General features: G+C 41.2%; 2 protein-coding genes and 1 long non-coding RNA gene across 4 annotated transcripts; all 3 read right to left on the bottom strand.

Moving 5' to 3' along the window:
• Positions 1-1,338: 1,338 nt before the first annotated feature.
• On the bottom strand, positions 1,339-5,726 carry LOC309705004 (uncharacterized protein). Its single transcript, XM_082530598.1, has 12 exons — positions 5,630-5,726; positions 5,179-5,411; positions 4,903-5,081; positions 4,714-4,807; positions 3,980-4,335; positions 3,767-3,884; positions 3,601-3,692; positions 3,408-3,499; positions 2,460-2,561; positions 2,091-2,258; positions 1,810-1,965; positions 1,339-1,578 (listed from the first exon to the last, which is right to left on the bottom strand). Exons 2-6 carry the CDS (start codon positions 5,359-5,361, stop codon positions 3,818-3,820), a joined length of 879 nt encoding a protein of 292 aa, XP_082386724.1. The 5' UTR covers positions 5,362-5,411; positions 5,630-5,726; the 3' UTR covers positions 1,339-1,578; positions 1,810-1,965; positions 2,091-2,258; positions 2,460-2,561; positions 3,408-3,499; positions 3,601-3,692; positions 3,767-3,817.
• Positions 5,727-6,581: 855 nt separating this feature from the next.
• Positions 6,582-7,429, bottom strand: LOC309705021. The gene is made up of 2 exons (XR_014276428.1): positions 7,369-7,429; positions 6,582-6,938 (listed from the first exon to the last, which is right to left on the bottom strand). It is a non-coding gene; the product is annotated as an uncharacterized lncRNA (long non-coding RNA).
• Positions 7,430-10,414: 2,985 nt separating this feature from the next.
• LOC309704958 (uncharacterized protein) lies at positions 10,415-19,402 on the bottom strand. Of its 2 annotated transcripts, none has more exons than XM_082530495.1 (4): positions 19,132-19,402; positions 16,751-16,856; positions 11,865-13,133; positions 10,415-11,539 (listed from the first exon to the last, which is right to left on the bottom strand). In XM_082530495.1, exons 2-4 carry the CDS (start codon positions 16,766-16,768, stop codon positions 10,847-10,849), a joined length of 1,980 nt encoding a protein of 659 aa, XP_082386621.1. In that variant the 5' UTR covers positions 16,769-16,856; positions 19,132-19,402; the 3' UTR covers positions 10,415-10,846. The 2 variants fall into 2 exon arrangements, with proteins under 2 accessions (XP_082386621.1, XP_082386622.1); XM_082530496.1 differs by having other exon boundaries at positions 10,415-11,536.
• Positions 19,403-24,869: the final 5,467 nt, after the last annotated feature.

Below are 24,869 nucleotides of genomic sequence, written 5' to 3'. Positions count from 1 at the left end.
AGCTCCTATTGGGTTGGTTCCTTGATCAATGCAATACAGAATCATTAATCTGGTTTTATGTAATGTCCTCAAAACATGTCAAAATGAGGCTCACTAGTCTGTGTGGCCTCCACATGCCTGTATGACCTCCCTACAACACCTGGGCATGCTCCTGATGAAGTGGCAGATGCTCTCCTGATGGATCTCCTCCCAGACTCCAGGACTAAAGCATCTGCCCACTCCTGGACATTTTGTGGTGCAGTTGGTGGATGGAGCGAGACGTGATGTCCCAGATGTCCTCAAATGGATTCAGTTCTGGGGGATGGGCGGGCCAGTCCACAGCATCAATGCCTTCGTCTTGCAGGAACTGCTGACACACTCCAGCCACATGAGGTCTAGGATTGTCTTGCATTAGGAGGAACCCGGGGCCAACCGCACCAGCATATGGTCTCACAAGGGGTCTGAGGATCTCATCTCAGTACCTAATGGCAGTCAGGCTACCTCTGCTGAACACATGGAGGGCTGTGCAGCTCCCCAAAGAAATGCCACCCCACACCAAAACTGACCCACTGCCAAACTCATGCTGGAGGATGTTGCAGGAAGCAGAAGGTTCTCCACGGCGTCTCCAGACTGTCACAAGTGCTCAGTGTGAACCTGCTTTCATCTGTGAGGAGCACAGGGCGCCAGTGGCAAAGTTGCCAATCTTTGTGTTGTCTGGCAAATGCCAAACATCCGGCACGGTGTTGGGCTGTAAGCACAACCCCACCTGTGGACGTCGGGCCCTCATACCACCCTCATGGAGTCCATTTCTGACCGTTTGAGCAGACGTGCACATTTGTGGCCTGCTGGAGGTCATTTTGCACAGCTCTGGCCTTTCTTTCCTACCCCACAGTACCTTCCCTTACCATTTGTTTCCTACTCTTTTACTTCTTCTTTGATCACGGTTGTCTTTCTAGATAAGCAATTTCATTTGCTCTGGGGCGAGTCACTGGCTCGGGTGCATTCTGGGACTGTCAGTTCACCAGTGTGCTGGCATGCTTCTTAACAAACACACCACTACAGCAAACATCTCAGTTGTACTTGTTGATTTCTTCGACAAAACACTGAACAAAACATGTCCTTGTGAGTGTGCTGCCTGGTGCTTTTAAATTTTGTGATAATTTGAGCAGCCCAGAAAGCATCCCATAAATTAAATTATGTTATCGTATCTGAACATGTACACTAGTCATTAAATTAGATGGGAAATAATGATTCAGGGTAAACAACTGCACCAAGGGAATTCCATTTTTCTTCTCAAAATGTAAAATGTCTGTTGAAAAATCACATTGAACAGAGATGTGATTAACTTTTTATTTTACCAAACAAAACATCAATGATGACACAATCAGTCTTCATCAGAAGTGCTCAAATCACTCTCAGTGGCATCGTCTGGAATGTCCTCCTCCTCCTCCGAGTCCATTTCCAGGAGTGGTTGGTGGCTGAGGATTCTCTTGTACACGTCCTTTACTTTGAGCATTTCAGCTTTCAGTTCACTTTGTTTTTTTAAAACCAGGCTACAGAGTCCCTTCTGTGCATCCTCCGACATGCCAACAAAGGAGGCTGTAAAAAGAACAAAACAAATAAATGAGAAAAGTAAAAAAAACAAACAAAAAAAAACATCACCTCATAAACACAAGGAATTAGGATGCTGTAATTAAACATTTTTTTAAAAGGGAGAAGGCAGTGTTAGCTAGCAATCTAGATATAGGTAAAAGATCCAGTAAGACTTTAGCATCTGCTCTTATTTTCAATCGATTCATCAAAAAATTAATAAATAAATAAAGTGCTTACAGTCTGAGGAGATTGTCCCCAACACCACAGAACGCATTCGCAACACTGTCCAGTGATGCTGCATCTCCCTGCAGAGCATCATCTCCTCCTCTCTCAGGCGCCTCACAGCCATCACCTTCTCAAAGACCTTTCTCTTTGTCCGGAGGTCAGCAGCAGCTACAGTTTAACAACATCAGATGGGAAAACATAGCAGCATATTATGATTCAAGAACAAAACATTCAACTACTGCTCAGATACTGGGAGCTTGTTTAAAAAGGATATTTAGAAATCAAGAGCTTACGTTCACTTGTGCTCTGCCAGGGCCAAATATCGGTCTGCATGAGGGCATCACTGGATACGATTTGCTTTGTTGGTTCAGCGAGCTTGTTGTAGTCGTCAACAGCAGCCGCCAAGCGTTTCTTCTCAACTAAGATGACCTTGCGAATTCTGTGTCGCCTCTTGTTGCTATCTGTAAATAAGCATAAAAAATTCACACCTTCACATAATGTATATAGTTACATTTTAATCTACACTCATCAATTTGTTTGCTGGAACAAATCACATCCAGCTCAAACAAACCTGGATCTGATTTTATTCTGTTTACAAAGTAGCTGCACAAGCTGTACAAACTCAGCATCAAACGGTCCGTTTCAAAGAAACTGGGACGTACCATTTTGTCTGTAAAGACTTTGTGTTCGCACTCTGATGATGACGACAAGCTCCTCTATTCGTGCCTGCAACGCTCCAAGGCTGCCATCAGTTTGATCACTTTCTAAGTGAGAGGAATATTAATCAGAGCACAGGATGAGTAACAGTCACCAAACTACACTGGACTCTGTAATCACTGACTTGATGACATTCATTATAAGACATCTGGAGCCTTCATGTGCTGCTATCTCATGATAATCATGAGATAACAAGTATGTTGGTGTTCAGGTTTATAAAACCAACTAGTACGACATTATTTCAACCCAGGTTCTATCCAATTTGATGAAACGCAACAACTCTGCCATAAATTTGCTTTTCCAAGGCTTATTTTTCATTGTTTGTTGACACTGTCAGAAAGATCTTAACTCTAAGTTCTTTAATGAGGCCATGGTGGGTCCTATTGTTATACATGAGTTATACATCCTTTGTCCCACACGCCATCAGACTCTTTAACTCCTCTCTGGAGGGGAGAGGGAGGGGAAACAGGAGGACAAAGGAGGGGGGAACAACTAAGCTGTAGTGCCTCTGCACCTCACTGTACAATACCTTGTGCAATACTTTTTGTAAATAGTCAACAGTGCAATAGAATCAATACTTGAAATGTGCAATTCACTTGTATTTTTATTTTTTATTCCTATTTATTCTATTTATCCCCTTTGTATATTTTATTTATATTTGTCTCTGTATTTATATGTGTGTGTGTGTGTGTGTGTGTGTGTGTGTGTGTGTGTGTGTGTGTGTGTGTGTGTGTGTATATATATATATATATATAACAGTTCTGTAACTGTAACTTTGGTCGTTGCTGTGCTTTTTTTGGAAGTCGAATTTCCCAGAGGAACCCACCCGAGGGATTAATAAAGTTCTATCTTATCTTATCTTATCTCTTATCTCTTATTATATTGAGACTCACCTTCAGCCCATTGCTGCAGTGTGTCGTCATCCACACCCAGCTCATTTCTGCTCGCATTCAGGCTCCACTTGTTCTCTAAGGATCCTTATGATCTAAGAATGCATTCATAAATGTCATTCATATTGACATTAAAAGAGTACTGGTGTTTTCCCCCCATTACCACACACATTAAAATGGGTGTTGAAAAAATGACCTTTAGATATCACTGGCTCAAAGTGCGGCCCAGTTGTTCCACTTTCCTTTTGTTCCACCCCAAAGCCAGGAGGGTCAGCATGTCTGTTCGCCCTGCATTTCAGTTAGTATACAAATTAGAATTAATGAGCAGGAGACTGAGTGGAATCTCAGACACGGACACACACCTGCTTTAGACATGTACTTCGTTGTGATGGCCGCCCTAGACAGGAAACTGTTTACTTGTTCCACCTCTTCTCCAACTGTTGAACCGGCCCCATCCTGAAACGCACCTCCCCATTTGATCTATAGAAAGGAGGTCACAATACATGACTGCTGAATTCATTCAACCTTATAACAAAATGTCTCAAACTAATCCAAAACTACAAGCTGCAGTATACCTCGCATTTCCAAGTGTGAGCTTTGCATGCATGACGGAGAGAAGAGGAAGCATTGACAAGAGGTTCCTCAGCTCAGGGCACTGCTGAGCCACCTTGGTTAAATAGGGGAAATATTTACAGGCCACATCGGAGCAAAGGAACGTAATATGTCCTGGGATGCTAGCTGCCAACTTCCTCTGGAGAAAAAGGGGGTAAGCAAAGATCTCCCCTCGAAACATGTTCAATGCAGCTAAGAGGACTCCGTGGCGACAAACAGCTATTTCCATGCCCTCCTCATCCAACTTCCCAGTGGACTTTTTGGACGACTCCTTTGCTGCAGTCCAAGATGAAGATCCGCACAACCCTTTCCCCGGGACCTATACACTCAAAGATTTTAACATAAAAGACATGACATGATGAAGCCCTATCAGGGACAAACTTTTTAAAACAAATGCATAACAATTAGCTGAATTAGCCTCGAGTCACACAAGACCTCAGATCTCCCCAGGACAGCACTGATAACACAAAATAAAAATCATGTTGTTTTTTTTAAATACACATGGTGACAAAATTAAGTACACATTAAGATAAAGTAAAGTAAATAGTATTACGACAACACCAAGAGAAAAATAAAAAAAAAATATCGACCCATCCATATATGTCTACACACACACACACACACGTAAGTGTATATGGTTACGGCATTAACGTCATTTTAACAAGATTAACAGCACTAATATATATGTGTATCTTACATGATTTGTGTGTCTCTGGATGTATTTCACAAACTCAGCAACTTCCTCATCTTTCTCAATGAAGACACCTTCAAAGTTCCCCTGCTCTGAAGTGCTGAACGAACACAGTGACAGTTGTTTGAAAAGAAACATTAAAATACATTTTTCTACAAATCCATATTTGACTTATGTCCACAATGCATAATGTACCTTGCATTAGACTGAAAGCGATAAAGCTTGCGGTTTCCATCAACTGAGACGGCAAGCATGTGTGGAGTGCAGGCAGGGCAGCTAAAGCATGGCTCCTTGCACATCCTGTCCACCTCAAACTTTACAGCACTCCACTCCAAGAAACTTTTACTGAAGGCATCAGCTGATATTCGGCCATTCTTTTACATAGAGGACATACAACAGAATATTCAAGGACAGTCAGCATAAACATTGATTTGCACAATTTCCTTAAACTTGGCAAATTTAGGAACTCACCCTTCCAAAATGGGCTGTTCGTTCATCCAGCATTTTGACAAATGCCTTAAGTGACATCCCTGGTGCAGCCTTCTTAATGTCATAGAAAGACTGAAAGGCATCCATTGAAAACAGGGTGCAGAAATTTAAGGTGCCAGGCCAATATCCACTACCCAGGATGTCCTTAACTGAGGGGGACCACATTAGGCCACAGCTGGTGCAGCTCACCACTGGCAGTGCAAGGTTATAACGGCCTTTAGAAAGGATCAGGAGAAATTCAGTCATGGCTCAAAGCATTCATTTTTTTCATGTTGTTTTCAAAGCGGTCTGGTAAATCCAAATGACCTTTGACAGGTGCCCACATATACTGCGGGCCGAGGGTAATTAAAACAAAGATAGCAATGCACAATTTGCAATAAAACCTCCAAACACATCTATTGTGTATGTAGTGTGTGACAAAAGGGCAACTTACCATTTATGGTTACAAGAGCCACAATTGCGCCGGGTGAAACCTCAACGTTACCTGCTGGGCAGTCACACACAGTCTGGCCTTTGCACAGGCAACAGCCGAACTAACATTAAAACACACAATATATATAAAAAGAATTAGAAATTAACTGATACACAATAAATATACAATAACAGCACCCACTCATACTCATACATAGCAAGAAATGCATAAGACTTAAAAACTGTACCTATTGGCTTGTGAAACTCTGATGAAGGCTGCAAAAACCCTCCTGTTACTGCCTCTCTGTTGTGCAGGACAACGCGTGTGTGAACTGCAATATCACAGTCAGCACAAAGGAATGGAAGAGACAGGCAGTCCAGACACCTCACAACTACTTGTTTGCCACACTGACACACACGGTGTGACTGTGGATCCAGAGTAGCTAACATATTGTCTATAAGACAAGGCCTGGCCTCTTTCCACTTTTGCGAGGACACCATATTTCTGATCGCCCAGTGAGTAGCAGCTGACTCAGACGACGTCTCACAAGTCATGGCTGCGTCCTCTTCTCCATCCTCCAACAACTGAAGGAGCTCCTGACGAAGCACCTCAGTTCCACACACTAACAGAAAAAAAATAAAGAAAGGAAGAAACTCTTCCACAAAGTGAAAAACACTCTGGGCAGTATGTTTCTTAGGACTGCACAAAAGCCCTGCATAACTCAACTATAACAACAAATATAAAAGTAAACAGAAATCACAACATATACAAGAAGGTAAAGTACCTTTTGTTGGGTTGACACTGGCAACATAACCAGGTTCTTCACGTGGACATTGATGCTGCTCTCTGGACACTGGGGGGGGGGATGAAGAATATTTACTTACTGAAATTCTTCGGTGAAAACAAGTTGTGAGATAAAATCAATGGTTGTGTGAACACTGACCACGTGGCATGCAACTAGTACTTCGACTGGTTGATGGTCTTTGAGGAATAAAAGCTCCCTGTCTGTCACGTGTTTTCCAGCGCACTGGTCTTGGCTGAGGTTCACTCTGTGCATCATTCTACGCAATTAACAAGGAAAAAAGGGAACACCTAAAATACAGTCCATGATTAAAGCAAAGATTATCAAACATCTTAAGTTAACCAACTTAATTTGACATAAACTTTAAACAAAAATTCAAATAACATAACGTTTACTCCGTACAAAATATGTGTTCCCTCTTTAACAACTGTTTCCACTAAAAATGTTACCTGCATATCTTGAAGGAGTTCGTCAGCAGCCTGAAGCTCTTCCTCCAGCTCGGGATCCTCTGAATCACTCATTTTCAAGCTAAAGAGGAAAGAGATTTTTGCAGAACTCAGTGACATAAACACATAACTAACGCAATTCAAATGATTTTCAGTCTTGGCGCTCCGGTTAATGTTAGCAATTAACGTTAGCATCATCAGTTTGTAAAGAGCTAGCAGAACTCTTAGCGCAAAAACTGCTTTGCGCACCATGTGAGGGTATTTTGCAGCACACAAGTCCTTTAACGTTTGTAATAGATTTAATCCATCATCGTTGGATTAAATGGCTAATGCTGCAGTAGCCACGTGTAGTCGTTACCTAGCAAGCATGCTGACGGTAGCTGTAGCCATTTTTAAATACATTACACCGTTTCCGAGATCAGTCACCTCTGTTTGTTTGAAGCTTTTATGAAAAAACTAACTTTGAAACACACATCAAGGTATTATGTTAAATATATGTATTTTTTACATACCTGCATTAGAATCAATCAGTTCCGCCTCATTTTCTTATTCTTATAAATGGTTCTCTCCGTTCTCCCGTCAGCCTTTGCTTACACAGGTTGCGTCTGATTGGCTGGAGCCAAGAGCATCCAAAACTAACAGGAGTGGTGAATGAATCTATAAATGTGTTTTACGTGTGAAATGAAAATAATAAACCTAACAAAGGATTATGTACGTTAAATCTGCGCACTTTCAGATCGTGAATCAGTTTGGAAAACACTGTGTGATGGCCACAACATGAAGCGATTTTATTGTTGAATTATCAGTGATACTTTCACGTGTTTTTGTTGAGAAACGTTAACGATGTCATTAAAAGAAAGCATTAAATTAGGGAGAAAAACCCGTTCGCGGAGAGGGTCCCCGGGTCTCCAGTTAGATTGTGCTTCACGGCGTCATGTTTCGCCGTGACGGGGTTATTATTGGAGTAAATGGATGGCTGGAGCCTCTGCTCGAAGCGTCTCTGATCGCCGCGAGCGCGTTCATATTGGAATGAATTGACAACCCACAGCGTCACATAAAAACGTGGAAGAGTACCTTAGGCGTCAGCATGAGAAGTTAAGGGACGTGACAAATCGTCATTATTTTACGCGTCGGGAGTGAGAACGGGTTGGTAAAAGTATATCCTTGCTGTACCCTTAATGCTAATTATGCTAAATTAACCGCTGCCTTTGCCCCTTTGGGATTATTCTTATGTCACTGGGATGTTGACCTTTGACCTTCACATTAGAGAGATGGGCAGACATAATTAGTGTATGAATTTTAAAGTAACAGGTAATAAAGAGAGTGTAGCAAATGTAGTCAGGTTTATTACTCTGTATCACACATGAGTGCCCGAGGGAGGCGGGGCTGACTGGGGAGACACAGGAAACAGAGAGACAGGGCTGACTCGACATGAAACGATGAAACGTGGGACACGGGAACAGAAACTAAACACAGGCTGAAATGAACACTGAGGGAGGGAGAACTAAGATTACTGAGAGCCTGATAAATAAGAAGAACAAAAAGCAAGAAAAACAAGAGTCAAAGAAAAGCAAAAACACAAAGCATTGGGCCAGGACCCACTGCTGTGACATTTATATGTGATAAAAACATTAAAAACTGCTCAGATGTTGAAATCTTTCTACGTATACTTTAGGTTCAGCTCTGCAGCCTGGCATTTGGTTAAGCATGATTCAAACATTTGATTTTGTTTAACTGGTTTTAATTATAGTTACTTTTTGTGAACATTTGTTGCAGCATTTAAAAATACATCATTTATTTTCAAACTTTTATTTGATTTAGAGCATCATATTTGACCAACGTAAATGTTTTAATTTCATATAAAATAACTGAAGCAGTGAACTAAATATCTGAAATCTTTCCTTCCTTAAAAGTTATAATCCTACTTAAGTTATAGTGCAAACGCTTAAGCAATAAATATATATAATGCTAATTAATTAATATTTCCCTTTGATGTTGCAACTATGCGGTCACTTCTGTCTTTAAACAAAATAATATTTTCCAGTTACAGAAATCATAAAGTCCAAACTAAAGTGCTACTGTTGCTATATGCATTTTATATAAATCATGGATGATGGTCCTGACATGAAGGAAGAGAAAGTTACAGGTTGCATCCTTTGACTTTGTCTCCGTGCCTTTGGGCGATTTTCAGAAGGACAGATGTTTCTGTTCAATTCTTAAATCAATTTTTTCAAACACAAACACTATTTTAAAGCTTCTAGAGAGTAAAATATTCATGATAATTATAATAATAATAATAAAAACAAAAGCTCTCAGATCCATCAAACCAAGCAGCAGAAAGAACAATAACTGAAGAGAAAACTTTAACCTTGTAGACTTCATTATGTTCCAGCTGCTCTACAGACGCTGTGACCTCGAACTTAAGCAGGTCGTAACGTATGTGCAGCTCAATAACTTCATAATCAGACCCTGTGGTATTTAGGCAGCAGAACAACTAAGAATAACAACTACAAATAATGTTTTTAGGTTTCTGTTGTACTGCAAGGTTCTGTACAGGAGAACCAAACCAAGAGCAAATATTACGTCTCATTTACACCTGAGCACGAAGAGCCATCAACATTTAGCAAATTGAATCATCTTTGTTTAGATGCAAGAAGAATCATATAGAAATGAAAAAGTAGAAATAGAAATCCAGAGCAAAGATATCCTCTAATTCAGCGTAGCACATGAGCAGCTGCTGCGATTCACGTAAGCATTCGGCTCGTCGCTGCTGCAGATTTTTCTCTCGCTGTTCTGGCTCACAGCGCTGCAAACACAAAAATAAATATCCCCAAAGGTGTGAAAGGGAGCTAATTAGTAAGAGTATTGTTACTCTCCGCAGGAGTAGTCCAGCAGTAGAAATCAGTCCAATAACAAGGTGTGTAACATCTAGCAGGGTGACAGAAAAACCCAGGGTAACTTCTAAGGACCTCAACGTCTCTCTCACATTGTGTTTTTTAAACATGCTTCCATTTGTCACTTCAGTCTTTACTCTGAAATACAGGAAGAGAAATCATGGCTGAAACAATTTCTCATGAAACCAGGGGTGTGGTCCAACAGTCAGTTTGGTGAGGAAGGTTCCTAACTGAGAGAAGTGACCCAGAAGTATCTGTGTAGCAGCCACAATGAATCCAGATCATGAGCTTTATTAACTGATCAAAGTCTCTTCTTACATCTTCTGTATCATTCAGTTTGCATTGGTAATGCCCATTATTGTAATGCTTTTTTAAGACGAGCAAAACTTTATTTCACTTTGGGTTAGCTGGGATAAGTGATGGATGGAGGGAATTTTACTTCAGCCACAGAAATCCTAAACAGGAAGGAGGAGCAGAGTTACAGTGGATCACTATCCAGCAGGGAAACAAGGTTTATTTCAATTTCTTGGCCATGAGTGAGATTTACTGAGTGGGCAAATTAGGGAGACGACACCATCAGATCCCGAGCCCTCCATGTGTTAATCAAGAGACGGCTGCTGTGCTACATCCATAAATAATGAATAAATTAGGAGCTAAAGCTGAAAGGACAGTTTATTTGTACCATCTTCACGTGAACACATTCAAGAACATCACAGATGAAGAAACATTAAAAACTTCCACACTACATAAAGCAAGAAAAATAGTTTTTCTTTCAGGTGGTTTCAGAAAAACAGAAACATCAAACATCTCCAAGACTCTCTTTGAAAGAACTAAAAACCTTTGTTCTCATGGTCCAATCATGAGTGAACTCCCCGATGAAGCCTTGTGTGCTAAAACATGTCAGAGTTTCAAAGGTTAAACATGAGTTTCCAAAACGTTTTGCTGGAGAACAATGAACTATTTGACTGAGTTTCAATCATTTACAGACGAGCAAAACCAGGACAGAGAAAAAAGGACAAAACTGACTCAGTAAAACAACAGAAAAGAAGATCCCATGTAGATCTGTATTATGTAGAAGTTCAGCCCAGCAACCAGTTCAGTTCAACACAAGTTTAAATGATTCTATCTGAACTCTGTGGAGCCTGATCTCAAGCTTTTTGAGTCTGACACAGAAACCAGAGGATCTTTCTGTGTCTTCAGATTCACTGTGATCCAGTGATGGGAGTGATTTCAGCCCTGAGTGATCGCGCTGATGTTTGCACAGAGCAGACAATGAGGTGAATGTTTGGGCACATTGGTAACAGTGAAACAGTTTATTAGTAACGTGGGATCGTTTGTGTGCAGAGTATGAACTGAGATTCCTGAAGCTCTTGTCACACTGGTCACAGCTGTAGTTTCCTTCCATGTGTGCACGTTCATGCCTGTTACGACCATGTGAATGTGAGAAGCTTCTCTCACAGTGTCTGCACTTGTGTGGTTTCTCTGCTGTGTGGACTCGTTTGTGTCTTTTAAGTTCACCTTCAGTGGTGAAGGATGACCCACACTGATCACAGAGGTGCTTTTTAACCCCACTGTGAATCAGTTCATGTGTTTTTAATCCACCTGATGTGGGGAAGCTTCTCCCACATTCTTTGCAGTATTTCAGTTTGTCTCCAGTGTGTCTACGTTGATGTACTTTTAGGGTATTTTGCTGACTGAAGGTTTTTCCACAGAGGTCACAAAGAAAGTCTTTCCCACCACCACAGTGATGACAGGGTTGAGAACTGGATCCATCTGTGTCGCTCTGCTTCTAAACAAAGACACAAAGACAGTGTAAGTCAGTCCTTCAACATTTGTATCCTGAACGTCGCCTGAAATAAAGAGCATCTCTGCAGACGTCCAACTACATTTGACTGTTTCAGTTAACACACTCAGTTTACTGGGCTGCAATAACTACAATACTACCACCATAATACTACAGTAATACTAAAATCATAACTGAAAGGAAAATCTGAATAATCACTCAGAGCTGCTTTTCCATGCAGTAGAATTGCTAACATGCTAACACAGTTTAATGAGCAGAGTTGTTCCAAACAGTCAGGCTAAAATGACAAGATAACAATATAAATACATACCTCACAGTAGCTGCACTTGTAGAGTCTCTTTCTGGTGTGGATCTGTTGGTGTTGTCTCAGGTGACGTGGAGATTTAAAAGTCTTCTCACACAGGTCACATTGATAAGGTCTCTCCTCAGTGTGGGTAAACATGTGTTGTTGTAACTGTGCGTCTGTTGTAAAGTATTTGCCACACTGTTCACAGCAGTACACATCATGTCTGGTGTGAATGCGTAGGTGTTCATTTCGGTGCCCTCTTTGGCTGAAAGTTTTTCCACAGATGTCACAGCTGTATGCCTTAATTCCAGAGTGGGTAACTAGATGCTTCTGTAAGCTGCTACTGCGAGTAAAAGCTCTGCCACACTGATCACAGCTGTACGCTTTAACACCACTGTGGATGAGTTGGTGTCTTTTTAGGGAACGCTTCAAGGAAAAAGACTTTCCACACAAGTCACAGCTGAACGGTCTCTCTCCAGTGTGGATGACCTGATGATGTTTTAGTGAAGCCTTCTCAGTAAAACCCTTCCCACACTCGTCACAGGTGTATGCCTTAATTCCAGAGTGGGTAACTAGATGACTCTGTAAGTGGCTACTGCGAGTAAAAGCTCTGCCACACTGATCACAGCTGTATGCCTTAATTCCAGAGTGGGTAACTAGATGACTCTGTAAGTGGCTACTGCGAGTAAAAGCTCTGCCACACTGATCACAGCTGTATGGCTTAATTCCAGAGTGGGTAACTAGATGCCTCTGTAAGTGGCTACTGCGAGTAAAAGCTCTGCCACACTGATCACAGCTGTATGGCTTAATTCCAGAGTGGGTAACTAGATGACTCTGTAAGCTGCTACTGTGAGTAAAAGCTCTGCCACACTGATCACAGCTGTATGCCTTAATTCCAGAGTGGGTAACTAGATGACTCTGTAAGCTGCTACTGTGAGTAAAAGCTCTGCCACACTGATCACAGCTGTATGCCTTAATTCCAGAGTGGGTAACTAGATGCCTCTGTAAGTGGCTACTGCGAGTAAAAGCTCTGCCACACTGATCACAGCTGTACGCTTTAACTCCACTGTGGATGAGTTGGTGTGTTTTTAGGCAACGCATCCAGGAAAAAGACTTTCCACACTGTTCACAGCTGAACGGTCTCTCTCCAGTGTGGATGACCTGATGCTGTTTTAGTGAAGCCTTCAGAGTAAACTCCATCCCACACTCGTCACAGGTGTGTTTTTTCTCTCCCTTTCTTCTGTGAGGTTTGTCGGCCTCCTGAGAGCGCTGACTTCTGGCTCCATGTTGGTCCTGCAGTGACAGAGATACAAACAGAGGCAGTGAGTGAAATGCAGTCGTGGAACAAACTCAGCCTTCAAACTCCATTAACACTAGTTTTAAACCTGAAGGTGGAGCGTGGCACCAAACACCTTAAAGGTCTCTTATCCCCACCTGCTGGTAGTTCTAACACATTACATCCAACCTGCTGTTAAAGATAATTCATGACTGTTCAAACACTAAAATCATGCACACACACACACACACACACACACACACACACACACACACACACATTATTTTATAATTTAGATTATTTTGTTGTTTCCTGTTACATATTTCTATAATTTGTATAGATTTATACAGAATTATTCAGTGATAATAAATCCTATGTTTGTTTATTCTAAAGGAACCCCGTTAGCTTCCACAACAGATGTTGCTCGTCTTCCGTCAAATACTCACATATAATATTACACAATAAAGTGGATTCAAGATATCCACATAATTGCACTCTTACATCCACAGTGAGGTTTCACAATTGTTCAAATATAAGCAATCAATAATAATAATATCAATAACATTGAGGCACATTACACAAATTTCAAAAACAAATCATGTCTTACAATATTTACAACAACTAAAAGCTCTGTAAATCGGCTTTTAAGTGCTCATTGAAGTTTTGAATAATTCTCTAATTTTTTAAGGCAACTTATTCCACTTAAAAGTTGCTCTAAATGTAACAGTTTTACAAAACGTTACTTTTAACTCGAGCATTTACTAAATTGCAGCTTGTTGAAAACTGTGTAATATGATGATGTATTTCATCTGGATACTGCAGCTGAGCAGAATAAATGTGGTGTGTTTAACAGAATTGCTTTCTTTAGAACTACAAGTAAGCCATAGAATATTTTAGCCTGTACAGGAAGCCAAGAAAGGTTATTATGCATTTTATCAATATTAGTATAGTATGAACATCTTCACACTAATCTGGACGCCTTATTCTGGACTAACTGAAGTCTGTTAAGATCTGTCTTATTAGCTGCTGACCAAATGATTGAACAATACTCCAGATGAGACATTACTAGTGCATTAATGACATCTTTCATAATGAAGAAGTGATACACAAAGAGCATTTCATAGCCATAGCTATGCCTTGTCGGCAGAGTTATGTGACATTAGTGATGTTTGTACTTTCAGCGTTAACTTGGTTTTAAAGCCTTTAAATATACGCCGTTCAATAGTCGACCTTAATCTGACAGAGAATGTGATGATTTTGTGGATAATTAAAGTCAGTCATATATCCACAAACACAACAAGCTGAAAGTCAGTGATGCTGCTCGGTTTGCAGTCCTGAACATCACGGCACAAGCAGGATTCACTGCACTGTTAATGTTAGCTGTGTTATATTGCTGCCTCTGTTCGGTGGTGTCGAGCCAAACGCACTTTAACGTGTGTTTGAACGAGCTGACGGTTCACTCGTTAAGCTGAAAGAAAGATGCTTTAATCACAGCAGTCACACATGTGTCCACTGCACCATCTGGAACTCTTCTTGTTTACACTCGTAATAACACAAACACTAAATCCTGCTTCTCTGTGCTGTTGTGTAGCAGTGTGTACACCTGAGACTGTCACCTGTCTGTCTGTCCTGCACTCTCTCTCTGTTTCTTTCTCTCTGATTGTGGAATAAAAGTATGAACGTGTGTTTATAAGTTACACTTGTGTTTGAATCCTGCAGCTTATCACACATTTGATTTCCATGTGTGACGACTGCAAGTGTCCAGAGTGAGGACAGACTGAGGGACCCACTGCTGCACATCATCTGTGAGGCTTTGCACCCCTGATGATCCACCAGGACAAACTCAGCAGTGTGTGAGGAAGAGGAGGAGGAAGAGCCAGCAGCAGCTGACAGATGGAGAGAATAGACAGACTGTTCCCTGTTTGTGAAGGACTGCTAGGAAAGTTTAACATAACTGTCTGTGCTGAATCAGTCTTATTAGGTAATGTTCACATAATGTGATCATCCCAGTGTTTCCAGTGTGGGAGAAAGTACTCAGAGTACTCAGGGCCTTCAAGTTACACACTATGAAAGGCAGCAACAAGTTTAATGTTCAGAAACCTAAAGTCTGTATCAGCAGCAGAATGGAGCTAAAAATAAATGTTGGTTTCAGTTCTATGAAGCTTTGAGTATTTTGGATCAGTAGCTGCTGTGTGTGTTGCATCATATTGCTGTAACTGTTTATATGCTTTATATATTCTGAGCTAAGTTGATCTATAGTGTTACATCATATTCTATAAGGATGTTATGTGTTTGTAGACTTTCTGCCCAGTTTGACCCATTTAGCAGACGTCAGCCTGTTTAAGGCTCTGATGTCTATTCTGTGTGACTTACAGCAGTTATGACATGGTCTGATTTTCTCACCCAATAAAGGAATATTTCATATATCAGTCTACTCTTCATTCTATCAGACACAGTTATCACAGCTCCTACATTTGCTTTTACACATATATGTAAGCAATGAGCCAAATTTAGTACCAACATATTAAATGAACAATATTTGTCTCTTATATATGATACATCTGTATACACACTGTCACAGATACTTGTCTGTGAGTGAAGTGATTAATATAATAACTATAATATTGGCCATATTATATTTACATTACCACAGTGAGATGACTTTAGTCTCATGAACAACATCAGCTAATTGTTATTTACAGCTAATCTTAAACGACTGTTCAGCACAGAAATGAAGCCCAACAATCATGTTTCACAGTCCTGTGGTCTCAGCCTCAGATACTCATCAAATCACACAGAGCTCATGTAGAAACAAATGAACTAAATATGTTCTCCTTCATTTCTGTCAAACAAAGCTGTATGAAACGTTTCCAGCTGTTAGTATCATGGTTGCTAGGCAACCTGGGCAGCGCGACGGAGGCTAGACGTCCCATTTCACGAGCCTACGAGCCTCGCACTTCGGCCTTAGCGGTCTTTGAGTACGCGGCCCTTGAGGACTTTAAAGCTGCAGAACCTGAATCGGGATACAGCCATGATGATCTCCAGCCTCGTGCTCGCCAACATTCTCACCTGAGTTAAGAAGACGATCACTGAAATGGTCTCAGCAGGTCCTTTGATGACAGCAATGAAATGCAGTGGTAAGGCTTTTTGGGGATTAAGTTCGTTTTCATGGCAAAGAAGGACGATGCAGTTCATCTGATCACTCCTCATAACATTCTGGAGTGCAGGCAAAATGCTATTATAAAAACTTAAGCAGCAACTTCTCCAGGTTCCAATATTTATGCAATTCTCAAACCTTTTGGCCACGACTGTATAACCTCTTCTGAAGTTTAGTGGATATTATACATGGTTATGCTCAGGATGTGTCGGCCAGTTTCCACTGGAAACGCCTTTTGGTTAAACTGTCAGCGAGGAATTTGCATTTGCACTGTTACATTTTTATATAACTTTAATGCACATAAACAACAGCTGCTTGTTTCAGTGAAAATACATTGATGGCTTTTTAATAAAGTTGTGCAGCTGTAAAGTATTTTGTCTGGTGTCAATTCTATCGTCAGCTACATCGTTATGGCAAATGTTCAAATGTATATGGTGATAAATATCTTTGGTCATATGGTCCTGCTCTGTCTGTCACCTTCTGTGTTGAGCTCATTGTTTCCTCTGTAGTGGCTGAGCTGAGTCCAAGTAGCTGAAAATGTTCCTCTGCTGCTCCGTCAGACTCTCCTCCTCCTGCTGATCAGCTGGGACACAAAACAGATCTTTGTTAGGCTCCACACTGCACTGAAGAGTCAAAGTGGCTCATATGTTCATCTGACAAGTAAAAGAACACATTTTTGTTTCCCGAGGTGGGCAACTTGTTGGAAACAAACACAAAAGGTTTGAGCACTGATACCTGCCATTGCTGGCATTGAAAGATGCAACGCCAGCAATGTGGATTGTCAAGACTCAAACCAATCATCAAGCAAAGACAACAGGGATCATTTGTTTCTGTTTATTTAGCATTCACAGCATTTGTAGTTGCCTTCTGTGCAGGGGAAGTCCACGCACACTGTGTGGTACCGCCATCCGCAGAAGGTGCATTCAACCTCTGTAAGAGAAACGAGGTTGTCTGAGACTGAAATGATATTCACTAAAGAAGTGGGGATTTGTAAAACTTCAAGTGTGTGATAAGGTGAAAACAAATACACAACTGCATGTCATGTAGTTGAAGGTTTTTTTTCTTTTGGAAGACCGGAAAACACTGAAAGTTACAAATTAGTCCTTTATTTATCCAGGTAAAAAAAAATCTCATTGAGATTAAAAATCTCATTTCCAAGAGAGACCTGGCGTCATGGCAACACAAGTCACATACCACACAGGTATATAACATTTAAAACAAACACAATATCCCAACATGTGTAACAAATGTATTGTGCTTGAAACAAATTCAGAATAGGTGATAAAGCAGCTGCACATGTGTGTCACGAGTAAATCTGGCTGTATAACAAACAGAAACAAGTGATCCTGCTGTCTTTGCTCAACGGTTGGTTTGAGTCTTGACAATCCACATTGCTGCCATCTTTCAATATGTTTGAATGCACCAGTGTAAGTGCAGCCACTCAGACTCAATGTGTTCATAGAAACAGGTGCAGATGTGTCACGAGTTCATCCAGCAGTAGCTATGGCACTTGGCCACAGGGGGCAGCAGTGGACTGACCTGCATTTGAGACTGCTCCAGCTGCTGTGACAGTCAGTAGATCTGCTACAAATTGCAGATCATATGCAAGTTTTGAAATGACATTATAAATATTCCTAACTTAGCCACGGCAGCCATGTTGATGTATTACCTATATTGGCTGAAAATGTTCATTTGCAGAGAAAAGACACAGGCAGACTGTGCTTACAGGATGTTACATGTTATTATGTGATGTTACTGAAATCATCATGAATAACAGGAGTGGTGATTCCTGTAACTTTGTGTATATAATTTGGCATTTCTTACTGATGCAGGCCAAAAATAAATACATAAACTGAGCACCTGATGGCTTTGAACTTTTGTTGTCCATCTTCCATTGGTTTGAATTTTGCGCTCCAGTACAAACACAAATCCCCCAACCCGAGGATCAGCACAATTAACCTAACAGACCTACACCTTAGTTCACAGATTCACTTTGTCTAAGGTTGATTTCTGGGATTTCACACAACCCAGGATTCAGATCGTGAATCCATGATGGGCTTGGATTTACATCATTATAAATGAAATGTGCTCTACTTGGAAGCAGCCGGCCCCGCCCCTTTTGACGGGTTGTGTGAGACTTTAAATCATCAAACTGTAAATTATAAATTTAAATTGTTATTGATCCTTTACCCCGAGTCCTAAAGTGTAGATTTATTTTCTTACTCTTCTTATATTTATTGTTTGTTTACTTGCACCGCTGTAACTGCAGCCTCGTCGTCTCGTCTCTATATGCTGGACTGTCTGTAGCGGAGATGACAATAAAGTTTACTTTGACTTCAGCAGCGCGCAGGCGCACCGAGGGCTCTCGCGCTCACTTTATAGAATGTAGAAAAAACATGGGTGCAGATTATAAGTCTGTATCATAATATCTGTTTGTTGTTTTTATTTTGTTTTGCGAGTTGGTTATTAGATGCCGCTCCAGCCAGCCAGAGACTCCCCGCCGCCCCGCCCTCTCCTCCCTGTGCCGCCAGCAGCAGGCGCACCTCGCAAACGGAGGGCGCCCTTACTCCCAGCAAATGGCTGATAGAAAACCGATCGGTGCCTACGAATTTCCCAATATGCGCTGGCATGACGTCGGGGAAGCATGGGTACGACCGATTCTTTTATTTTTTTCTTGCCCGTGATGCCCCCCCCCCCCACCACGATGCATTCTATTGGTTTGCACACTTACACACACCCAGCTGTGGTTTCCTGTTTTGCTGGACTCTGGAGAGCCCCGCCTTTAACGCTCTTCTCTCACAGAGAGCAACAGAAAACTTGGAAAAACTCCAGATTGACTGAACTCAGTTCAAAGTTACCTTGACACCTTTAGATGTGAGACGTAGCGATGGTCCGCTTGAAGCTGACGCTCCGGTGCGTGTGTCAGAAAGATCAACGCGCTGCTTCAGAAGCACCGTGTCGAGGCTTGATTCGTTTGGCCAGAGTCACGTGATCAGTGACGTCTGAAGCTTCGTTTAGAACGTACCTTTTTTTAAATCGAACTTTATTGAAACACAATGAGTATACAACATACAAACAGATGAAGTTTACAAAAGAACAGAACATGAACATACAGAACCAGGAGTAAAAAAATGATGATATGAGGAGGCGAAAAAAATCTACATATAAATATTGTTCTGAGAGGCTTTTTGTTGGTTGAGTCTGAAATTGATTGTATGTACAATTCATATCCTTATAAAACGGCAGAAATATGGTGTTTTATTAATAAACTTACATTTATGGATATAAAATAGCTAAAAGTATTAACAAATTTTTTATAAAAAAAACATTTATCATTCTTCCTGGGGACCTTAAAGAAACAGAATAAAACATTTTCCATCGTAAAGAAAACTCCCTTAAAATATAGACAATAACAAAACTGCTAAATTCTTCCAGAATCTCTGTGTAGAGGAACCAAAAGAGATGTGCCACAGTTTCTGGATGATCCCCACAGAAAGTTCAATTAGTATTTATGTCTCTTTTAAATGTTACCATATAGTGACTGGCTGGGTCACATTTATGAAGAATTTTATATGAGATTTCCTTCACCTTGTTCACAACTAGATATTTATGGGATCATCCAGACTGTCTTCCAGGTGATATCTGGAACATGTCGGTTCCAGTAAGATATTCTATATATGGGAGAGAGACGATATCTTCTTGGAATAAACTACGTATTCTCTTATTGCTGTTACCAAGTTCCTGTGAAAAGCAGATTTTTCCCACTGCTGACTCAGCTGGATCAGGGAGAGTGACTGAGGCAGATATTGAGCTGTCAGTGTTTTTATATAACATTAAAGTCCCTGAGGGTATGGCACCAAGCACCATTGAGAATTCCCTACCACCACTTCCCCTGCCGGTGGCGGACTCCCTCAGACATCGGTGCGTTGGTGGTTCTTTGTGTGTGGGGGTGGGGGTGGGCGTCCAGGTACACACCGGCTCACTCCCTGGTGACCGCTTATCGGGGCCTGGAGCCTGGGGCTCGCTCGGGCCACTTCGGAGGTGGGGTGCCCCCGGCCTCTCGGCCTGGGGCTCGGTCACTCAGGCACAGCTGGCTGCCGGCGGAGCTCACGGGCGCGTCACTGCGACTCCCCCTGGCTTCTGCTCCGCGGCTGCTGAGTGAGCCCTCATCTGGGACTCTCCTCAGCTCTTACTGGGACAGTGGCGCGGCTGCCCCTCTGTTGGTCTTCCTTGGTCTCTTGTGTTCTGGGGGCCTCTGGATGTCTCGAGTTTTGATCTCCTCCATACCTGCTTCATGCCCTGGAGGACGGGGCTGTGGCCCCCCCACACCCTCTAGCAGATCGTTACATGGAGAAACCTTTGGAATACAAGCATGCTGATCCACACAGGTGTGCACACAGGTATTCACAGACGCGGACTACAGCTTTCTTGGCTGCTGCCTCAAAGCACATTGTGCGCTGTCTATCTTGCGTGCTGCACAATATCGTTTATTATTTAGTATCTTCTGTTATCTACTGCTAGCTAGTTTATTGTGATGGTGCTGTTTTTTTATTATGTTGCTCTTTGTTGTTTGCTTTCTCTTCTGTTTTTTTTCTCCATACAGGTGACCCAGGTGTTTGTTTTTTCTCTCTTCCCCCCCTTCTCACCGTCTCTTCTCCCCTTTGGTTTTCTTTCTCTCCCTCTTTCTTTCATTCTTTCTCCCTGTCCTATCCCCCAGTCATGTCTGTCCCGTTTGTAGCAACTGAAAATAAAATAAATTCATAATTATAATAAAGGTCAATCAAATGGACCAATATGGCAAGGCCATGATGATCCACTTGGTAAAATAAATCCGCTTGGCATCTTTCTTGGCCTTAAGACAACAATTCTGATGCTAAAGATCCAAACGGGACACAAAAAAAAAAAAAAATCAAGCACATTGTCCTAACCTTAACACCATAATGTTTAACAGTTAATACCCTCAAGTTGAAGGATAACCACCCAACACTAGAAGTACCCACTGATGTTTTCTAGAGACCTTTGAAAGATACACTCTCAGAAAAGATGTCTTACCCACTTTTTGTGTTCATGTATTTTAAAACGCACACACACAAATAATTGAGCACATTATTCTCCAATCACGTTGCAATTTGTGTCCACCATTATTCTATTTTTAACTGTCATAAAATGATCATTGGTTTCTTTTGGTGTGAGAGCTGAGGCGAGGAATGAAACGAAAGAAAAATACAGGAAAGTCAGTCATTCGGTTAAAGACATTCAGCAAAATAATATTCAGGTCACAATTTCTAAAAATGTATTCAGTAGAAAACAGTAACTAGCGCATCCTAATGTGAGACTTTCCCATCCCCTTATTGAAAGATAAAAATGATTTACTGATGTTTTCCTGCTTTATATAGATGTGTGTTAATCTTAGCAGAGTTGTGTTTTTTCTACTGATGATTTTTTTACAGTTAGAACTGCAGTAAATTATTTTAATTTACTCAGTTTTCATGCAACCTTTGGAAGCTTTCCATGCCACATCACCTTGTTTGAGTCTTTCTGTTGGAGCTATTTTATTTTTTTCAAGAGGTGCAGTAGTGAAGGGAGAGGAGTCGGATGCTGGGGGTCTGGGAGGATTTGTGGCTCCCAGAGTGGAGGAAGAGAGGAGGTAGGTCTGTGGGCAGGCTGGGTTCTGGAGCAGGGTAAAGAGCATGGTGGTTTGGGTCCAGAGCATATTGAGTCTCACAGAGGTGGGGAGCAATGTGGAAGGTGCAGGAAGCAGGGCCAGTTGAGAGTGGGAAAGTGAAAAAAAGAGAAACAGGAGAGTTCTTCTGGTGGTTGAGCAGGTGGATCATAAATTCATGAAGGTAGGTATAACAGTTTGCCAGAAAATCACGGCCACAACCGGTCCTTAAATATGGAGGTCTCTAATGAATTATTACTTCCAGATGCAGGGAACAGAAAGCCCAGGAAGGTAGCTCCACCGGAAGGAACCACCCAAAGCTTCCTGGAGAGAAAATGGTACAAACCCCCCAGCCTGCCCTCAATGCTGACATAATAGGTTATATTGTGGTTCTAAACTGATGTGGTGTGAATGTGAGCATGAATGGTTAAACCTGCAACTGCTAAGATTGTATGGTGCTTCTCACCCTGTGATAGCTGGGATAGACTCCAGCAACCATATGTGGGTTAAGTCCCAGTTGGACATGTCTACTATGGCTGATAAAAAAAGAGAAATTACGATGACTGTTTAAAACGTATACATTGAGAAATAAAAGCATTTCTGATCGTTAAAAAAAAAAAAAAAAAAAGAGAATTCCCCAACACTGTTTGACAAGTTTGACGAGCATCTTGACTTTTGGTCTTTGGATATTAACAGTCCTGGGTGTGTGACTTCTTGTTTAACAGAAATGTTACAGAGAGCATTTGCAGTGCAGCCTTTAATTGCTAGTAATTCACATGTTTTTAAGATTTAGACATAAACCAGATGCCTCAGAGAAATCACTAATAACACTAAGGGCTGGACGGATTGTTCTTAGAAAGGTGTCTGTTTCTCATAAAGCCTGATTGTGTCTCATCCATAATTGTGTCCAAGAACTCTTTCATTCTGTTAGCAAGTACTAAAGCCATAATCTCATAGTCATCATTGAGCAGACAGATGGGTCTCCAATTATCAATAAGAAGTAAGTCTTTGTTTGGCTTTGGAATAAGTGTTATGAGACCCTGAGTAAGAGTAGGAGGGAGGATGTTATTCTCTACACTTCCTATGAAAAGCTGCAGTAAGAACGGAGCCAGGAGATTAGAAAATGATTCATAAAACTCTGCAGTCAAACCATCTGTGCCGGGAGATTTGTTGGCCTTAAGTGCAGAAATAGGATTACAAACGTCCTCCACAGTCAGAGGGCTGTCACAGTGACTTCTATCTTCCACAACAATAGTTTTTAGGTTTTTAATATTATTGAGAAACAGCGTTGAGACATATATATTCTACTTTTCTAAATGATTGACTATTTCAATGGAGAACCTAAATGACACGGACTCGTGTTTGTTATTACATATCTCTATTTTGAATGTGACAAGTCTATCATTGCCTGTTATTCATAGGTATTAACAGAGTTTTTGGCCTTTTTTCCCTCTATAAAAGCTAATTGACTCTTTACAGTGGCCTGCTATGGTTAATAATAACATGTTCAGTCATGAGTGAAATCAAAGCTTTTCTTCACTTTAGCATTTAACATTCCCAACAATATAATGTGATACCTTAATTAAAACACAGCTAATAAAACACAATTTTCTTAATGCAAACATCAGTGACTCAACATTAGCAACCAAAGGGTTCAGTCTGCAGCTCACACTCATGTGAAGCTACAGCCTCCCCCTTTAGTCTCTGTCATCCTTCTGCTCCTGCAAACACAAAACAAAGCAAGACAAAACCTCCACCCTTCTTCTACAGGCTGGGTGAATTGTTGTGGACATTCACTAATCCTAAAGTCGGCACCGTTTTTGTCTCAGTATCAAGTCTAGATCCTGGTTACCATAAAAATTGAAGGGGTCTACAACAACTACCATCCTCCTATCTTTATCCTGGTTGCAGCAGGGCCGGGAAATAACCCTGAAGTGATAGGTTACCAGGCAGGGTACACCCCGGACAGCTCACCAGTCTATCAGATAGAAACACACAGCCGTTTACATTCATGGATAATTTAGAATCATCAGTTAACCTAGCTCTAATAACTGCCTGACTTTTCCTCTCACACTGGAAACCAGAATACCCAGAGAGAAACCACTGCAAACTAGCCAGACTGTGGCCTTGAGCCCAGGAGCTTCTTACTGTGGAGCAACAGCACTAACCAGCATGCCAACAATGGAGGAAATACAGGAAAGCTATGATTTCCTGTATTTGATGCAATGAAGTTGAATTTCGTACAGATCTTTAAAGCCTGAGGCAATCGTGTTAAACACACGCGAGATGCTCACGTAAATCCAAGAGCTGCCCTTTTTTGTTCCTTTTTTTTCTCAGTGTGTTCCTCCTTCAGTTTGTCAATATAAAATTGTACTTAGCAGTCAGTATAAGCTTTGAGTGATATAAGTTTGCATGTGACAGAATACTGCATGATGACCTTTTGATGACTTAGATTTGATAAATTCTTCCTCACAGCGATAAAAGCTGAACCAGCTGTGATTATTTCACTCCTGCCAGGAAGAGGAGAGCTGGACACTTTATCTGCACTAACAAGAAGAGAACCACACACACACTCCCTACACACTAACATCCCTCTGCCTATGAATAGATGTATTCACTGTTGTATTACGTTTGTATATAAATAAAGACAAGTGCAAGAACAGAGCGCACATCACAGGCCCCACTCTGGTGGGAGCATCTGTGATCATGCCCTTGCAAGTAAAAGCTGCAGCGTCTGTGTGTTTCTACCTTTAGATTCTCAGCTGAAGAAGTGTCTTTAGAATAAATCTCTTGAGGAGTAAACATGACTTGGGATCTGATGATTTTTTTAGATATCTACAGATCAGAAATTATTTTAATCACAACTTAATTTGTAGAAACATTCTTATTACTAACCAAATCTGAAGTGCAAAGTAAAATTATTTCTAAATTATA

This window comes from Aulonocara stuartgranti, assembly GCF_965226115.1.
Source record: "Aulonocara stuartgranti genome assembly, chromosome: 4".
Classification (NCBI taxonomy): domain Eukaryota; kingdom Metazoa; phylum Chordata; class Actinopteri; order Cichliformes; family Cichlidae; genus Aulonocara; species Aulonocara stuartgranti.
This window is presented reverse-complemented; position numbering and strand designations above follow the sequence as displayed.

Bases quoted from the DNA above. Each gene is read 5' to 3' on its own strand.
- LOC309704958 (XM_082530495.1), bottom strand. The intron at 11,540-11,864 runs GTATGTATTTAT...GTCTTTGTTTAG, and splicing joins ACAAGTGCAGCTACTGTGAG to AAGCAGAGCGACACAGATGG.
- LOC309705004 (XM_082530598.1), bottom strand. From the start codon at position 5,361: ATGTGGTCCCCCTCAGTTAAGGACATCCTGGGTAGTGGATATTGGCCT. The intron at 4,336-4,713 runs GTAAGATACACA...TTGAGTGTATAG, and splicing joins TCCAGAGACACACAAATCAT to GTCCCGGGGAAAGGGTTGTG. The intron at 3,885-3,979 runs GTATACTGCAGC...TCCTTTCTATAG, and splicing joins CTCACACTTGGAAATGCGAG to ATCAAATGGGGAGGTGCGTT.